At 52.0% G+C, this 16,549-nt stretch overlaps 6 protein-coding genes across 6 annotated transcripts; 1 reads left to right on the top strand and 5 right to left on the bottom strand.

The window, feature by feature from the left end:
* Positions 1 to 247: 247 nt before the first annotated feature.
* STEHIDRAFT_99998 (uncharacterized protein) lies at positions 248 to 1,565 on the bottom strand. Its single transcript, XM_007306087.1, has 5 exons — positions 1,534 to 1,565; positions 1,417 to 1,478; positions 1,147 to 1,363; positions 585 to 1,078; positions 248 to 525 (listed from the first exon to the last, which is right to left on the bottom strand). Exons 1-5 carry the CDS (start codon positions 1,556 to 1,558, stop codon positions 313 to 315), a joined length of 1,011 nt encoding a protein of 336 aa, XP_007306149.1. The 5' UTR covers positions 1,559 to 1,565; the 3' UTR covers positions 248 to 312.
* Positions 1,566 to 1,874: 309 nt separating this feature from the next.
* Positions 1,875 to 3,605, bottom strand: STEHIDRAFT_60790 (FAD dependent oxidoreductase; the record flags this gene model as incomplete). The annotated part of the gene is made up of 7 exons (XM_007305720.1): positions 1,875 to 2,054; positions 2,135 to 2,231; positions 2,304 to 2,527; positions 2,591 to 2,690; positions 2,757 to 3,182; positions 3,278 to 3,368; positions 3,443 to 3,605. 7 exons carry the CDS (start codon positions 3,603 to 3,605, stop codon positions 1,875 to 1,877), a joined length of 1,281 nt encoding a protein of 426 aa, XP_007305782.1.
* A 432-nt stretch (positions 3,606 to 4,037) lies between these two features.
* On the bottom strand, positions 4,038 to 6,892 carry STEHIDRAFT_99993 (glycoside hydrolase). The gene is made up of 13 exons (XM_007306086.1): positions 6,860 to 6,892; positions 6,293 to 6,610; positions 5,961 to 6,167; positions 5,650 to 5,807; positions 5,427 to 5,570; positions 5,316 to 5,341; positions 5,176 to 5,257; positions 5,039 to 5,106; positions 4,892 to 4,964; positions 4,746 to 4,835; positions 4,615 to 4,669; positions 4,500 to 4,550; positions 4,038 to 4,433 (listed from the first exon to the last, which is right to left on the bottom strand). Exons 2-13 carry the CDS (start codon positions 6,555 to 6,557, stop codon positions 4,147 to 4,149), a joined length of 1,506 nt encoding a protein of 501 aa, XP_007306148.1. The 5' UTR covers positions 6,558 to 6,610; positions 6,860 to 6,892; the 3' UTR covers positions 4,038 to 4,146.
* Positions 6,893 to 7,586: 694 nt separating this feature from the next.
* On the bottom strand, positions 7,587 to 9,232 carry STEHIDRAFT_122939 (uncharacterized protein). The gene is made up of 7 exons (XM_007306085.1): positions 9,144 to 9,232; positions 9,025 to 9,086; positions 8,806 to 8,968; positions 8,676 to 8,729; positions 8,108 to 8,601; positions 7,761 to 8,033; positions 7,587 to 7,672 (listed from the first exon to the last, which is right to left on the bottom strand). The coding sequence occupies exons 1-6, from the start codon at positions 9,166 to 9,168 to the stop codon at positions 7,815 to 7,817; spliced, it is 1,017 nt and encodes a 338-aa protein (XP_007306147.1). The 5' UTR covers positions 9,169 to 9,232; the 3' UTR covers positions 7,587 to 7,672; positions 7,761 to 7,814.
* Positions 9,233 to 9,614: 382 nt separating this feature from the next.
* STEHIDRAFT_169861 (uncharacterized protein) lies at positions 9,615 to 12,669 on the top strand (the record flags this gene model as incomplete). Its single annotated transcript, XM_007306084.1, has 11 exons — positions 9,615 to 9,708; positions 9,774 to 9,983; positions 10,049 to 10,101; positions 10,198 to 10,273; positions 10,375 to 10,595; positions 10,728 to 10,770; positions 10,844 to 11,011; positions 11,149 to 11,530; positions 11,744 to 11,810; positions 11,885 to 11,953; positions 12,058 to 12,669. The coding sequence occupies 11 exons, from the start codon at positions 9,615 to 9,617 to the stop codon at positions 12,409 to 12,411; spliced, it is 1,737 nt and encodes a 578-aa protein (XP_007306146.1). The 3' UTR covers positions 12,412 to 12,669.
* Positions 12,670 to 13,108: 439 nt separating this feature from the next.
* On the bottom strand, positions 13,109 to 13,929 carry STEHIDRAFT_158724 (uncharacterized protein; the record flags this gene model as incomplete). The annotated part of the gene is made up of 4 exons (XM_007306083.1): positions 13,109 to 13,128; positions 13,183 to 13,528; positions 13,603 to 13,793; positions 13,845 to 13,929. The coding sequence occupies 4 exons, from the start codon at positions 13,927 to 13,929 to the stop codon at positions 13,109 to 13,111; spliced, it is 642 nt and encodes a 213-aa protein (XP_007306145.1).
* Between the last annotated feature and the right edge of the window lie 2,620 nt (positions 13,930 to 16,549).

Genomic DNA, 16,549 nt, shown 5'->3' with positions numbered 1-16,549 from the left:
TGAGACTGCAAAGAAGTATGAGAGAAAGGCCAATGAACGCGTGGAGGATGCCAGGATCAAGACGAAGGCGCGTCGGCGTGGAAGACAATGATTCATCGGCAACCGAGTCATGTGGTCGTGTCACCTTGTGTCATGGCTAGCGCCACAGTGGCACCACTGCAGACGAAATTGTGTGGCCCATAGCACCGCTGGACTCTGCCCGACTTGACAACTCACTCAGGGTCACGACTAAAAAAGATACGAGTATGTAGAACGAAATATATTGCCTGCGTAGCCCGTAGAAAGACTGACACGAATAGCAGGATGGTAGTATCAATCTAAACCGTCTAGCTCTGGCACAATGTCCCTGCCTACCCCCTTCTCTAGATAATCCTGGATATTCAACAGGGCTCGGACCTCCATTTCCAGCATACAATCCTGCGCTAATGTGCCTACATGAGGCAATAGAGTAGCGTTCGGCAAGGCGATAAGTCGCTGGTCCACGCTTGGTTCGGTTGCAAAAACGTCCAACCCAACGGCACCTAACTGTCAATCACGGTCTGAAGTGAGAAATTGCAGCAATCAGGCCTGTTGGAGCCTCTTACATGTCTGTCTTCTAGAGCTCTTATCATCGCTTCCTCGTCGATGACCTTGCCTCTTGCGGTATTGACGATAATCGCACCCCTCTTCAATTTTCGGATCATCTCCTCGCCAACCATGCCTCTCGTCTCATCATTCAGTGGGACATGAATGCTCAAGACGTCGGCATTTGCCAGGAATTCGTCCATCCTCTCTGGTCCGAAATACTTCCAAGACGATGGGGCCTTCGCCACGGGATGTCTAGAATGATAGATGATGCGCATGGGGAACGTCTGCACAAGCTCCGCCATGCGATACCCGATTCCACCTAAACCTAAGATAGCGAGAGTTCGACCCGTCAGACCGTTGGCGTCCGCTGAGGCGAGCCCATTCTTCCAGTTGCCCGCGCGCAAGTTGCGTTCGGCCGTTGAGAAATTGCGGAACGCAGAGATCATGAGGAACAGAGCGGTCGTGGCTGTGGCGTCGTCCACTGTTCCGGGCGTATTCGACACTCCAATTCCTGGAGGAATCAGTAAGTGTGAGGTTACATGGAGCTTAGACAGCCAAGGTATCTGTGGAATCGCATACCTCTATCTTTGCATGCTTGGACGTCTATCATATCGTATCCTGCGCCTTTGTGTGCGATCCACTTTACAGTGGGTGGCATAGTCTCGATAAGCTCTCTATTCCAAGGCCCGACTTTCTTCATGCATGAGTTTTGATGATAGATGGCTGTTATGCTGTCGTACTTTCCACCAGGTCGCATTTGGGTGAGAAAATCATCTCGTGTCAGGGAATCTAATATCTGGCCGCGAGTTCTACGATCAGCGAAATATATGACGGTGTATCTACACGTACGATCGTCTCTGCAAGATTAGCAAACATTTCCTTCATCTTCTCCCCCGCCCATTCCATATCACCTGGAGCATTAGAGTTAGCTCGCAAGATTTGTCCGTGCATGGACCAACTTCATACCGCAAACCAATATGCGCGCCGCCATAGTTGATGACAAGTCGATAAAAAGCGACAAAAGCACTGTGTGACTCGGCGTGCGATCCTGTACGATCCTTCACGGAACGTTCCGGTCCTGGCGCCACATAACCACTGAAGTCCGTTCGGACGGTTGTGCGTGTATTTACTTGAGACTTCATCCGAGACTACTTGCTAGAACCGCGAGCACCAGTCTTCCGTATATGTATGAGGACCCACGAGAGATACCACAGATTTGAACTCAGTTAGATTGGATACGCACTCGTACATGATTTGAGAATTCTGCAGCCACATCAGATTTCATAGTTGGGCGTCTGACAATCCGATCATGGCAAGAGGTCTTCTGGCAAGCAAAGCTCTTCGTCTCTAAGCTCTTTGGCCCCCTCTGGGCCGCGCGAAAGGTCAAAGCCATCGGGCTCGCGGAACGGCGAGAACTTCTTGGCCAGATCCTCGTCAAGCGTACCCTGGATTGCATCGGCTACAAGTGTTCCAATGTTTGGAAGGAACTAAGACAAGAAGATGAGTATGAAACTAAGGCATGGAAGTTGTGTGAGAGAGGGAGCGAGCTCTAACCCAAAGGACATACCTTGTACGCATGACCGCTTCCAGCGGTTGCAAAAACAAGAGCAGGATCCGAAGGGTGTGCTCCAATCATCCAATGAGCGTCGGGTGTGTCAGTATACCTAGATTCAGGCGGGATGAAAGGGACACAAGAGTCAGCAGGAATGGAAGAGTAAAGATGACGACATGCTCACCAACAAAGTCTGGTATGTACGAAGGGCTTCTCTGCTAACTCAGGATAAAGTTCACGGAGTTTTGTGCGAAGGGTTTTGACCATCGTCTGTGGTATGCGGAGGCCCTGCTCCCCGTGCGATAAAATAGTCCTGGGTGTTGAGATTGCTTTCTGTGTGTCTGAGGATGCGTAACTGGTGTAACCCGCCGCATGGATGCCGAGCTTGATGGTGCCGTCTTTGTTGGGCTACATGTGCATGGTAAATTACCACTGCCATCTAGTAGGATACATGGACAATGAAGGACGCACAGGGAAAATGTAGAAACCTGAGGTGAAGTCCACAACCACAGGGCATAAACGGTAACGATCGGCTTCTTCTAAAGTGAGTTGAACGGTCGTGATACTTTGCCTGAATCGAGTCAGCAGTCCGAGGTCAGCGTTTGTAGACCTTTTCATCGAAAAATGACAGACTCACCCCGTGGCCAAACAGTGACCGAGGTCGAACTCTGCGAAAGTTGACGCCGTCCAAGAACCAGTAGCCAAAACTGTCAAAGCAGCCTCGAATCTCGTCCCATCCTTGCACTCTACCCCCAAGGTCCGTCCGTCCTCTTCTCTTCGTAAAAGCTTATGCGCAGCCTTTCCCGTGAGCAGCTTTCCACCCATCTCTTTCACCCTCTCGGTCATGAGCGAGATGCCCTGAGAAGCATAAGCCCAACCACCATCATGGTTGAGGTACCCCGCGAGATTATCGAGCGAACCAGATTTGATGTTAGGAGGTAATACCGAAGAGATCGTCGCGCCCGTGTCTAGTTTCGTGACACGGACACCCGCTGCGATGTCGTTCTCGTATGATTTCGCGCCGTATGGTGCTTCTTTAGAGCCGAGCACGAGAACACCGGATCTTGAGAGAAAAAATCGATGTTGAAATGGTGGGGACACTGAGGTCAATGATGATTCGTCGAGGAGAGTCTGAGTCGGATCATGCAGATTTTTCACTCACTCGTGGTACGTATCGCCCCATTCCATAGACGAACAGCATCCTGGGCGAAGCGTGTATAGAAGTTATCCGAGTATGAGGTCCGGACGACTGCATCAATAGGTCATACGTGACGCAGATGTTAGAATTGTTCAGAACCGAAGGAGGTAAAAAGACGAGCGCACTCTTATTTAAATCGGTACTCGCAGCGTCAGGTGCAGGATGGACCTCAGAGCGGTCAAGAATTGTCACATCCGTAAAGCCACGTTTGAGGAGATGGTAGGCGGTAGAGATCCCGAAGCAACCTGCGCCGACGATGAGAATCTTGTCGGTTTCGCTGACTGTCATTATGTGGCGCTAGAGATGTGGCGGCGTCGTTTGAAGCTTTTTTGGGTTTTTTAGATAGGACGACCAAAGGGATCTCTTCGACACAGTACTGGCCCAAGTCCTTCAGCAAGCTTAGAAAAGCTTTTCACCGACGACGAGACTGTCATTTATAGGCCGATAGCTGTGTGTATTTCGGTATAACTCTACGTCGGGCGCCTGAAGAGATCGAGAACGTCGAACAGGATCGATGCAGATAAGATGGGTACAAGCCGGCGGAAAATCATGTCTCCACCGATTGGCAGATTGGCCGTTGGCGACTACTTGGTATAAGTAGTGTGCAAGTAGTGGGCCACACCAAATTACACGAGACAGCAAATCACAGATGTTAATACACAAATGCACAAGCGTCCATAGCGGGCTTAGCGCGCTGAAGTTGCCTCTCCAGTTTGCGCGGGACTTCGCAGTATTTGCGTGAAGCCAGAAGGGCTGTTCACTCGTCATTCCAATCTCCAGATACTATTGCAAAAATTTCACCACATTCACGTCCCCCAATTTCTTCAGGCTAGCAAGCACCCCTCTCGAACGTGAACGTCGTCAAACTCGTCGCAGCCAACGCTAGCACCCAAGTCCCATTCGTAGCCTCCGTCGCTGGATCCACAGTCGCAAAGTCCTCATCAGCGGACGTGCGCACGGCCGTTGTTGCGCAGACGACGTCGGGGAAGGTGAGCGTAGCGTTGACAGGATCCGTGGCTGGATTCATGGCGAGGACATGGTAAGAATCTGAGGTAGAGACTACCAGAGTGGTGTTCGAGGCGTCGTCTCCGGTGACGATATTGCGCTGGCTGCCGGCTGTAGAGAGACAGCGGTCAGAAGGTCTGAGGTATGCGATGTCAAGGGCGGGAAGGTGAGACTTACGCTTCACGAAGTTGCCGAAGTGCTTGTAGGTCCAGAAGTGTTTCGTCAAGTCTGTTAGGCGCGAACACAAATGTCGGTGAAGTGAACGAAGATAAACTTTGTTGAGAGACCTTACAGAGTTCGTAGTTCCCATTCGTGGCGTAATTTGCATCGTAGTAGATGACTCCGTCCTAAACGCACCACATCTTCTCGTCAGCCATCGGAACAGTCAATGAGAGACGGGGTGTCCAGAAGATCATCACTTACGGTCCATCCCTCAGCATTAGGTACGGTGGGGTCACAGGTAGAGTTGTCGCCAGGCGTGCAACCAATACCGTTCGACACCAAGGTCCAGAACTACATCGTCAAGGTCGGCGTGTACACGCAGAAAGGATAATGATCTGTGGACTGACGTCGTAGTGAGGCTCACCAGCCAGAACGAAGCTCTGGAGAACCATGCCGGAGAACATCAAAGCATTTGTGATCCTGTCCAAGCCGTGTCAATGGAGTCCATTAGATGGTCCAGGCCAACTCATCGTTTGGTGCACCACACCACTCACGTAGGGTCATAGCCTCCCGACCATCCACGCCCAGTCCCATTCGCCTCTCCCAATGAGCAGCAGACTTCCTGTGTAATTCATGAGAATGCCGAGTGTCAATGATTTCGTCCGGTAGTGAGGGAATCGTGACGACGTACCGACATCCAAGTGTCGACACCAGGATAATTCGTGTGCACATCATCGATATACGACAGATAGGATGCATCCGTCGGGAAATCACTATGCTTCCTTATCAGCTTAATGGCCACCTTTATCATTTGCAGAAGGATATGCGTACTAAGTGTGATGGCAGAGTGCCGAGACCTACAAGAAACAGAAATAGCATTGTGGGTTAGAGACTTCATAAACGATCTAATTCAAACAGTGGGAGATCGGCATGAGGACGCACCTTGTCTTGGACTTGAGGAAGCCAAGTAGAATATTCGCTCGTCGCCCTACTGAGCGAAGAAGATTCATCTACGATGATACCCACCACATCGGTCAAGTTATTATTCGTTAGGGCTTCGTATAATCCCTCCACGACTTCCGCCCTCTGTGATGCAATATGGTCAACATTGCCCATTTTCCCTCTCGGACAGAAAGCGGAAAACGGGTTGGGGCCACCAACTGACCTGGTTCGGATCGACCTCCATACCCTCCTGAGAACAAGGCGAGGGACCAAAATTGTTATCGGGCTCGTTCATGGGCGATACCCTCGTGATGTTCACGCCTTCGGCTCTCCAATGGGAGATCACGTCCGCGACGAACGTCCCATATTCCAGACCAGTACCTGATTTGGCCCAATATTTTCGTCAGTCAGTTCGCACAACGTACCAGATAGGCGAAGGGTGGAGGATCAAAGTCGCAGGAGGATATACAACGATGCGAATGCAGATAGGACGAAATCGCAAAAACAATATATGGCGCATTCAGACAGACTCACCATTAACAAAACTCCCATTACAGCTCGCGCCCCCCGACGTCAACGGCGCCGGCGCGCTGTTCACAAACGCAGTGATCGACGGAACACCATACGCCGCCGCCTCCAGCATGAAATACACCCCGCTCGCGTCCGCGCTCCAGTTGTACACGCCGGGAGAGACGTAGAAGGTCTCGATGGCGCGGGTCGGATTTTCCGTTACGTTGACACCTGGATATAAGTTTCCATCATGCATTCGCGTCAGTAGCTGGGTATTAGGAGATCTTCTCTCGCTCCGCATTTTTCACTCGGAAAGAATCGAGTGTATAAGAGAAGATGAAGGGAAAGAACCGTACCTCCGCCCCCAACATTATATCTATAACTAGAAATCCCCATCCCATCCTCACTAAACAACAACGCACTCAAGTTCTTCTTCACCTCATCCGGGTAGAGATACAGATCGGTAGGCCACCATGCGCCCGAACCTCCTATCCCCAGAAAGGTCTGTGCGACTTCGGAAGAGACGGTCGCTGCTGTGACGTGTTGAGGAGCAAGAATGCCAGAGAGGATGGAGAGTGCTGTCGCGACTGAGGAGGAGAGAAGATGGGGAGGGGAGAGCATGGTTGTGAGGATGCCGGTCACTGTTCGTCCGAGATGAGAAGTCCAACTATAAACTGGGATAGGGGGAAAGGGGCCTGGTCAGTTGCTCGGAAGGAGGACGCGCGACACATGGAAGGCTACTCTTATATATGAGTACGGGACCTGAAGCTCCCTGAATGCCTGGTCATCCGTCGGGAATATAGATAGAAATCTGGACGAGCATTGAATGACGAAGGCGAAATGAAAACAGACCGACGATAGAGGAGCGACGGACTCTGTTCACGGTCGATACAAGTGATACGAGCGAGATTATAGCCACATACATAGCTTGCCACGTCGGTGTATCACAGACGAACAGTCGATAACGGATTGTCGGATGAATTGCTTGATTGTTGACCGGGGAGTGTTAGGTACGGAAATAAGGGAAGCAAAGCGTGTCGTGTGGTCGAAGCATGCTTCACGATTCAGATAGTACCTTTCGCGCGGTCCGGGGACTATCCGTCCCCGTAACCTCTGACTGGCCGAGTTTTACATGTAGGTCTTGAGGAAGGGGAAGAAGTCGGTCATGGCCCAAGGGATGGTCACGAGCGCAGACAAGAAGTTGCAGGTCGAGGAGTACGACGGCGCGCAGGTCAGGCGAAGATATCAGTGCATATCACTCCTTCGTCGATCCTGCACGAGACTGACTTCGAGGTCGAGTTCTCCAGGGACCAGCAGTCCGCCGCGATATCGAGATAGAAGGCTAAAGGATGGTCGGAGATATATACATACGTCATGCGGCAGTACACCTTGGTTGTATTGTATGCGTCGACCTGCAAACAAAAAGTCAATTTATCGACCCTATCGGCAAATACAACGCCCAAGAGCGATGCAACCAGTTAAGAGGGGAATATATACCTCTGAATTCTGTCGTATAACGGTTAGCACAATTTTTCTGCAAGAAAGTATAACATCGCGGTCAATCCATGGCGGCGAAGACGGACCGGGCCGGGTGGTCCGAGTGCGATAGGGGCTTTCAGACGTTCCGGCAATTCTAGCCATGCGAGACAATTTAAAGGGTTTCGTAGGTGTGCTCAGGCTGTTACACATACACAGTCAGGTATATCTGCGTTCTACATTGGAGGTTCTACAGTTGTCTGCATAGAAAGAACAAGCGTCAGCAACAAACCAACACCGTCCGCCACGTACTCTTTAGCTGAGAGGGAAAGCTAGAAGACAGCGTACCCATATATTCTACCTCTCTGCACGCACGGTACACATGTAACGTCCAAGGAGTCTCTAAGCCTTCACCAAATCCGCCAACTCCGGCACCACATCGCCGCCCTTGCCCTTCGCGAGATAATCTCTCGCGTTCGCCAACGCTCTGATCTCCATCTTCTTCTGCGAATCCTGCGTCTCTGTCCCCATGTGCGGCAACAGCGTCGCGTTCTTGAATTCGAGCAGTTTCGGGTTCACGTTCGGTTCATCTGGGTAGACGTCTAGGCCTACGGCGCCGAGCTGTTGCAGCAGCACACAGAGATCAGTAACCACCGAGGGAGAGGACGCGATGAAAGAGGAAGAAACAAACGCACATGTCCATCCTCCAACGCTCTAATCAAAGCCTCTTCATCAATAACCTTCCCCCTCGCCGTGTTGACAATGACCGCCCCCTTCTTCAACTTCCTAATCATCTCCTCCCCCACCAACCCCTCCGTCTCCTTCCTCAACGGCACATGCACACTCAACACATCCGCCTCCTTCAAAAACTCATCCAGTCTCTCCTTGCCATAATACTCGCACCAACTCGGTGCACCAGGGACCGGGTTCCGATTGTGGTAGATCACGCGCATGGGGAAGGCGTGGACGAGTTCTGCGTAGCGGAGGCCTATGCCGCCGAGACCGAGGATGGCACAGGTGCGGGAGGTGAGGTCGTGTGCGAGGCCGGCGACGAGGGGCGATTTCCAAGTGAGGGAACGGAGGGAACGTTCGGCGAGGGAGAAGTTGCGGAGGGAGGAGATGGTGAGGTAGAGGGCTGTGGTGGCGGTGGCGTCGTCGACGGCCCCGGGAGTGTTGGAGACGATGATGCCTGGGAGATATATCAAAAGAAGGTCAATACGGATGGTTGAGTGGACCGATGTGAGTGTCGATGGCAACACTGACCCTTTTCCTTGCAGGCTGCGACATCGATCTGGTCGTATCCGGCTCCGTTGTGGGCTGGATAGGGGTAAGCGGTATGTGAGCTGCACAGATGACGAGATTCTAAGAAGGAAGTGAGAACAAGATGGCGTACCGATCCATTTGACGGAGGTGGATAACGCAGCGATAATCTCTTTGTCAAAGATACCTATCCTGTCGGCCGAGGTGTTATGTCTGTAAACGGCGACGATGCCTTCATACTTTCCGCCAGGCTTGAGACCAGTCAAGAAATCTGAACGATTTTGAGAGTCCATGAGCTAGGTAACGAGGACCATGAGTATGAATCAATAACTATCAGTATAGGTAGACGTACGACAATCTCTGCGATACCGTCGAACATCTGCTTTGCCTCCTCGTGCGCCCATGCGAGATCACCTTTAGAATAATCGTAAATCAGGTCGTTTTCATGAGAAATTTGGGTACTGAACATACCACAGATGAGCACTTTGGGGGCCATATTTGCAGCTGTCTATAGATGTGATGAGGGAGGTATTGTGGGTTGTATTTCGAAGGGTGAAAGATCGTTCCCTCGATCGACTCGAATTGGGCCACTTATAACTTCCAATTCGTAGGGGGGAGCGGAGTCGGACCGTTCTTCCGTGGACATATGAGAACATATGACGATTCGGAAACAAGACGAGGGGAAAGAAAACCAATCAGGGCCCTCGACGTTCGCAGCGGGGACGAAGACAAGTCCGAAGGACGGCAGAGACAGTGCATGGAGGAAGAGAAAGATGTTCGAGTGGGATGGAGTCCGGTCCGAGTTACTTTTGCAGCTGGGCGGTAATAAATTGATTGAGCGTCTAGGGTTAGGGGCTCGCAGTTACGGCACCGGACGACGATGGGCTTCGCGTGCAATAAGCAGGCGCGACGGCCTGGGGCACGTCGCTGTGCTCCTTAACCATGACGAACACGACACAGACCCTTCAAATTACGTCGAATAAAAAACAGGCGACGCTCGCACTCGTAGATGGTATTTTCTCTGTGAAGAACAACAGTCGGTCCTCCTGCTATTTAACCATGAATTAACCTTGTATACTCACATTCAGCTGCGCTCTAAAGCAGGTCAATGTCTAAAACTGAGCGTTCCCGTACAGCGCGTATTATGGGCAGAATGTTCCCCAGCATCGTCTCAGGTCACCGTGCATGTTCTGGCGAAAGAGAAGAGGACGAAGATATCCAGACTGCTGAAGATAGAAGGTTCTCTGACCGAACAGGATCTCGAGCAGGGGAAGCGGTGGACGCAGGCTCTGATGGATGCTGCTTATGCGGGTCAGTCTCTTTCGGATGGAACGCATGCGGTCGTGCTTGAAATAACGTGTGGGCGTATGTGGTAGGCATCGAGCAGAGGAGGAGGTTGAGGGTGTTCGTCAATCCGCATGCTGGTCCGGTATGTACGTCTCCCTTGTCCTTGTACTTGTTGTGTCCTGGATAATATGACTATCCACAACTTGAACACGGTTTACTAACCCTCTTCTACTCATAGGGAAAAGCACGCTCCCTCTTCCGCAAGAGAATTGAACCCGTCCTCCTCGCCGCTAAATGCACTCTCGACGTAACATGTTCGTCCCTCATTTCCAACATCTCATCTTTCACCGTCCTCTCACGTTCATAACACAACATCACATAATCTCACCTTACTTCTCTCTCCGCGCATCCGCAGATACCACCCATTCCGCCCACGCCCTCTCCCTCGCCCAAGAAATCCCACTAAACACATACGATGCCGTTCTCGTCGTCTCCGGCGATGGCATGGCGCACGAAGTCTTCAATGGGTTCGCGACGCATAAGGAGGACCCGATGAGAGCATTAGAGAGTTTACCCATCGTACCTATACCGGCAGGGAGTGGGAATGGATTGAGTCTTAATTTGAATGGCGTGGAGGTGAGCTTTTTGGGGGTTTAGTATGTTAGTTGGGTTGTGTGCGGATTTGGGAGAGTTGACTTGTTGAGGTGTAAAGGGCTGCATTGGACAGTGGAATTAGACGAGACTGACACCACGTATTATTTTGTGTAGGAAGGCCTCGACGTTGCCGTGGCCACGCTCACAGCGATCAAAGGTTTGCACTTCCTAATAAATAATAATAATACTGGCCACTCACCTCTTAGCTTTGCTCACTTTTCCACATGCAGGTCGTCCCATGCCCGTAGACCTCTTCTCCATCCTCACACGGAAAGACAACAAACGGAGTCTGTCTTTCATGTCTCAATGTGTAGGCCTGATGGCAGACTTGGACCTTGGGACGGAACATTTGAGGTTCTTGGGCGCGACGAGGTTCGTTTATGGGTATTTGAGGGGAGGTAAGCATCTCCCGCTCGCTTTGACTTCCATCTTTACCGCTCTCTTCGCTGACCCTTTTTTTCTTTCTGAATTTTGGCTCGGTGGGTTTCATGATGTGGCGTGTGGCGTTCCTCGTGTGGCGTCACGTCGCGAACAGTACTAACACAGAAGAAATGCCCCGTCTCAATATCCATCAAGACCATCGAATGCGACAAAGAAACAATGTTCGAGGCGTTTCGTTCCGCCACTTCAACAACAGCACCCGCTGATCCATCCACTGCGTCACCCGTGTCAGCGCCCGGGTCCTCGTCACATCATCAAGACGAGAGCACTAACCCCATTATTTCTAACGGGCACCCGCCAGAAGGCACGGGCGCAGGACCAGGAGTGGCAGTAGGACAGGGAGAAGGAGCGGAAGGTAGGAGTTCGAGTTTGCCGCCGATGAAGTATAATTTCGAGAATGCGGAGGGGGACGGGTGGATGAAGTTTGAGAAGGGGATATGTTATGTGTATGCGGGTAAGGGACCTTATGTCAGCCGGTGAGTTAGAGCCTTTCGAACGTCTGCTGTTTTTCTTCGGGTTGGCGTTCGCCTCCTTTGACGCGCTCGGTCACGTCGAGCTTGATCCCAGGCTGTGCGGACTGAGCGATTGAGGGTTATGGCTGAAAACTATCACTTGCTTCGAGGAGAGCTACCTATGCCCGATATGCTGACTCACACTTTCTTTCTGGGCGTGGTGTGCGTGGACGATAGGGATTTCATGCAATTCCCGATTTCGCTACCGAACGATGGGGCGATCGATGTCGTCATCCAAGAGCCAGTGAGTATTCCTCCTACGCGTACGAAAATGTTGTTCCGAGTGTTCGTATTTCGCTAACGGCGAATGCGATATAGGGATCGAGGGGAGAAATGCTCAGGTGGATGGACGGCGCGGACGCGGGGAAATGTTACTGGCAGCCAAATGTGAGTCTTTGACCTCACTTCATCTCACCTCGTCACCTTCGTTCCTCGTATCTCTGTTCCTCCGTCTTGTACTAACCATACTCACGCACCTACCTCGCAAACAGTGCCATTACTACAAAGCGGCCGCGTATCGGATCACACCCCACCCTCCTACCTCGTCCTCCTCTCCCTCGACTTCGGCCCCAGCAGCAGCAGAGCCTTCAAACGGCGTGGATCATCCCAAACCGACATCGACAACCCCAAAGCGCTCCCACTCCATCGCCAGGTCTCACAAACGCCCGACCCCGAGTCTAGGTCCCAAGCCCACGAATGCGGTCCCGCATTCGGTGGCGGAGGGAAACCTGTCGGTCGACGGCGAGAGATTCCCGTATGATGAGTTTTTGGTGGAGGTGCATCCGGGTTTGGGGAGGTTCTTGAGTCTGTGGGGCGGGTATCGGGCGGATTTTAAGAGAGAGTGAGGGGGTTTTGTGGCTAGAAGGATGATGGCACGATGGAGGATGGGCGTGTGAGATGGAGGGAGATATGGAGAAGATGGTAAGGCGAAGAGGGAGAGGGGAGGCCAAGACGGACATTTAACATTGAATTTTTCTGCCCTATGTGCGGATTCCGGATTGACTTTGCGTCTTTACATTATACCCTCCTTCGTAGGTCATGGCATGCTGGTCGATTGTTTATTCATTACTTTTTTGTTTTTACTTATGCGGACTCGCTGGCGGACGTGGGTTGATTTGGGCGTAATGCAGCCTTGACACTTTTCGAGGCAGAGGTAGTAGGACCCGAGTCCGGAGCTCTTCGTTGTCCATATCGACCTCGTATTGAGCTTGAAAGCTGAACTCAGGACCCGCGCACGATGACAAGAAGCAAAATCTTGTGCAGAATTCGGATTTATATCACGAACGATACATGCGCGCACACTCCTCCTTCGGATACATCCACGAATCTCCGGTAATATCACAAACAAGAAGCACAAGGGAATTCAGCCACCTGTAAGTGAGCGTCTGTTGGCTTCGCTCAGAGGATCGGACCCTGAGGTACTAGAGCCCCTGGACCACGGCAAGGTCGACGCTCTCCCAGGGGTCGCTTGGTTGATGACGACTCGTGATACCGGTGATCAGAGCGTCGAGCGTCTTGTCCTTGAGGTCGTCTTACCCACACTCACACGCCTGTAAAAGCAACTAAACGAGACGCATCAGAAAAGACACATGAAACGAAACGCAAGATCCACTCACCATTTAGTAGGCGTTTGTTGGCTTCCCCCAGAGGATCGGACTCTGAGGTACTAGAGCCCCTGGACCACGACAAGGTCAACGCCATACCAGGGGACCGGTTTTGAAGCTTTTGAAGCCCGGTGTCGATATTGTGTTGGATGTCGGTGTCGTCGTCGTCGAGGTCGCCTAGCTCCAGCAATACCAGCCCCAGTCCCAGCGACCTAGAAGCCAAGCCCACCAGAGCCGGCAGACCAAGAGACCAAGAGAGCCAGCAGACCCAGAGACCCAGCACAAGACACCCCACCGCCGTCGGGTGTTGATGTCGTGCTTGATTGGAGTCGTCGGCCGGAGTCGTCGTCGTGCTCAACTGTTGGGATCAGAGTGTTGGTGTCGTCGTTGATGTCGCCTAGCTCCAGCAAGGCCAGCCCCAGCCCCAGCAACCTGGAAGCCAAGCACACGAGAGCCAGCAGACCCAGAGACCCAGCCAATGTCACCCCAGGGACCGCCGTCGGGTGTTGATGTCGCGCTTGATTGGAGTAGTCGACTGGACTCGTCGTCGTGCTCGACTGTTGCGACCAGAGCGTCGATCATCTTGAGTTTATCAGACTCACGCTCACACATCTGAAAGGAAGCTGTATAAGATCCGTGAGAATATATACGCGTCGAAGAACACAACCACTCACCTGTTAGCAGACGTCTGTTGGCTTCGCTCGGAGGGCTGGACTCCGAGGTACTAGAGCCCCCGGACCACAACAAGGTCGAGGCCATACCAGGGGAGAGGCCCAAGCTTAAGACTCGAAATAAGCATAGAGGGATGGAGATATCGGAGACGGCCCAAGGGTGTCGCCGTAGAGGAGATATTATACGAAGCAGAGAGAAAAGAGAAAAGCGAGAGAGTAGGGAGAGAAACGGATGTCGCCTAAGCTTGAGAGCAAGGACGAAGGACGATGATGGGTGGGTGGGTGGGCGGGCGGGCGGGCGGAGAGAGTAACGGCGAAGGAAGAGGTCGTCTGAAGCAGAAGTGTCGCCACAAGTCACGAGAGCGCCGACCAGTAACTGAAGAACCTTAGGATATCCACATCTGTGAAAGCTGTAAGAACTGGTCAGGGCAGTGTATACGCGTTGAGGAGAACAGAAACTCACAGGTCAGTAGTCTCTATCCTGCGAGCGTCTGTTAGTTGCCCCCAGAGGATCGGACTCTGGGGTACTAAAGCCCCTGGACCACGACAAGGTCGACGCTCTCCCAGGGAAGGCTCGGTTGAAGACGATGATGCCGAAGATCAGAGCGTCGAGCATCTTGAACTTGACGTCTGCTTACTCTCACATACACACACATCTGTTACAAAAAAGAGAATGTCAGCGCAGTCATGATGTTCGCGTCAAAGAATAACAGACTCACATATTTAGATACGTTTCACGTAGCGTCTGTTAGTTTCGTGTCGGACATCGGCCGTGCAGTCACACGCCTGTGAGTGAATCGAGAGGAAATCAGCAATATAGTATGAAGTAGGAAACGTACCTTGAGAGCGTCTGTTAGTTTCCCCCAGAGGATCGGACTCTGGGGTACTAAAGCCCCTGGACCACGGCAAGGTCGACGCTCTCCCAGGGGAGGGGCTCAAGCTGAAGACTTGAGACAAGCATAGAGAGATGAATATAGAGATGGCCCAAGGAAGAGTAAAGAGGAGAGCGAGAGAGAGAAGAGCGAGAGCGTAACGAGGAGAGCGAGAGCGAGAGCGTAAAGAGGAGAGCGAGAGCGAGAGCGTAAAGAGGAAAGCGAGAGTGAAAAGATGAGAGCTAAAGCGAAAGAGTGAGAACGTAGATGCCCTGTAGGAGAATCTAGAGGAAATCAGCGACATGATTTCAAGTAGGAAACGTACCTTGCGAGCGTCTGTTAGTTTCCCCCAGAGGATCGGACTCTGGGGTACTAAAGCCCCTGGACCACGGCAAGGTCTACGCTCTCCCAGGGGACCGGTCTTGAAGCTCGTTGGAGCTCGGTGTCGAAGTCGTGCTTGATCTCGCTCGTGAGGTCGATGTCGATGTCGTACTTGAGCTCGGTCGTGAGCGATGTTGATGTCGTACTTGAGCTCGGTCGTGAGGTCGATTTCGATGTCGCCTAGCCCTAGAAAGACCAGCCCAAGCCCAGCAACCTAGAGACCAAGCCCGCGAGACCCAGCAGACGAAGAGAGCAGCCAGACCCAGCCCAAGATGCCCCAGAATCCCAGCCCAAAATACCCCAGAGACCGCCGCCGGTTGTTGACGTCGTGCTTGAATGGAGTCGTCGACCGGACTCGTCGTCGTGCCCGAGTGTTGACGGTCAGGGCGTCGATCGTCTTGAGCTTCGTAGCTGAAATAAAACTGAACAGAACGAGTCAAAAGAAATATGAGGATTGAAGCACGAATCCACTCACCTGTTAGTAAGCGTCAGTTGGCTTCGCTCAGAGGATCGAACTCTGAGGTACTAGAGCCCCTGGACCACGGCAAGGTCGACGCTCTCCCAGGGGTCGCTTGGTTGACGACGATGATGGTGGTGATCAGAGCGTCGAGCGTCTTGCACTTGAGGTCACCTTACTTACACACACTCACACACACTCACACATCTAGGAAACTGAAGAGACTGTCAGCGAAGTCGTGATGCTCACATCGAAGAAGAAGACTCACCGAACATTAATATGTTACCGTGGTCGTACAATCACACGCCTGTAAGAGAATCTAGAAAACATCAGCGACAAATTATCAAGCAGGAAACGTACCTTGCGTGCGTCGGTTAGTTTCCCCCAGAGGATCGGACTCCGGGGTACTAAAGCCCCTGGACCACGACAAGGTCGACGCTCTCCCAGGGGAGGCTCGGTTGAAGACGATGATGCCGGTAATCAGAGCGTCGAGCGTCTTGCACTTGAGGTCATCTTACTCACACTCACACATCTGTAGGAAACTAAAGATACTGTCAGCGAAGTCGTGACGCTCATATCGAAGAAAAGACTCACCGAACATTAATATATTACCGTGGTCATACAATCACACGCCTGTAAGAGTATCTAGAGAACATCAGCGACAAATTATCAAGCAGGAAACGTACCTTGCGAGCGTCGGTTAGTTTCCCCCAGAGGATCGGACTCCGGGGTACTAAAGCCCCTGGACCACGACAAGGTCGACGCTCTCCCAGGGGAGGCTCGGTTGACGACGATGATGCCGGTAATCAGAGCGTCGAGCGTCTTGCACTTGAGGTCGTCTTACTCACACGCACACATCTGAAGGAAACTAAAGACACTGTCAGCGAAGTCGTGACGCTCATATCGAAGAAAAGACTCACCGAAACATTAATATATTACCGTGGTCGCACAATCACATGCCTGTCATCGAATCTAGAGGAAATCAGCGACGTAGGATT

Source organism: Stereum hirsutum (assembly GCF_000264905.1).
Source record: "Stereum hirsutum FP-91666 SS1 unplaced genomic scaffold STEHIscaffold_10, whole genome shotgun sequence".
NCBI lineage: Eukaryota > Fungi > Basidiomycota > Agaricomycetes > Russulales > Stereaceae > Stereum > Stereum hirsutum.
This window is presented reverse-complemented; position numbering and strand designations above follow the sequence as displayed.

What these genes read in the sequence shown, in the direction of transcription:
- STEHIDRAFT_99998 (XM_007306087.1), bottom strand. Translation starts at nt 1,558, where the DNA reads ATGGCGGCGCGCATATTGGTTTGCG. An exon ending in CCAAGCATGCAAAGATAGAG is followed by an intron (nt 1,079 to 1,146) that starts GTATGCGATTCC and finishes TGATTCCTCCAG; the next exon opens with GAATTGGAGTGTCGAATACG. An exon ending in GAGCTCTAGAAGACAGACAT is followed by an intron (nt 526 to 584) that starts GTAAGAGGCTCC and finishes CGTGATTGACAG; the next exon opens with TTAGGTGCCGTTGGGTTGGA.
- STEHIDRAFT_99993 (XM_007306086.1), bottom strand. Translation starts at nt 6,557, where the DNA reads ATGCTCTCCCCTCCCCATCTTCTCTCCTCCTCAGTCGCGACAGCACTC. An exon ending in CTAATGCTGAGGGATGGACC is followed by an intron (nt 4,670 to 4,745) that starts GTAAGTGATGAT and finishes TGGTGCGTTTAG; the next exon opens with GACGGAGTCATCTACTACGA. An exon ending in CTTCGGCAACTTCGTGAAGC is followed by an intron (nt 4,434 to 4,499) that starts GTAAGTCTCACC and finishes GTCTCTCTACAG; the next exon opens with CCGGCAGCCAGCGCAATATC.
- STEHIDRAFT_122939 (XM_007306085.1), bottom strand. Translation starts at nt 9,168, where the DNA reads ATGGCCCCCAAAGTGCTCATCTGTG. An exon ending in CACCTCCGTCAAATGGATCG is followed by an intron (nt 8,730 to 8,805) that starts GTACGCCATCTT and finishes ACCCCTATCCAG; the next exon opens with CCCACAACGGAGCCGGATAC. An exon ending in GAGCGTTGGAGGATGGACAT is followed by an intron (nt 8,034 to 8,107) that starts GTGCGTTTGTTT and finishes CTGCTGCAACAG; the next exon opens with CTCGGCGCCGTAGGCCTAGA.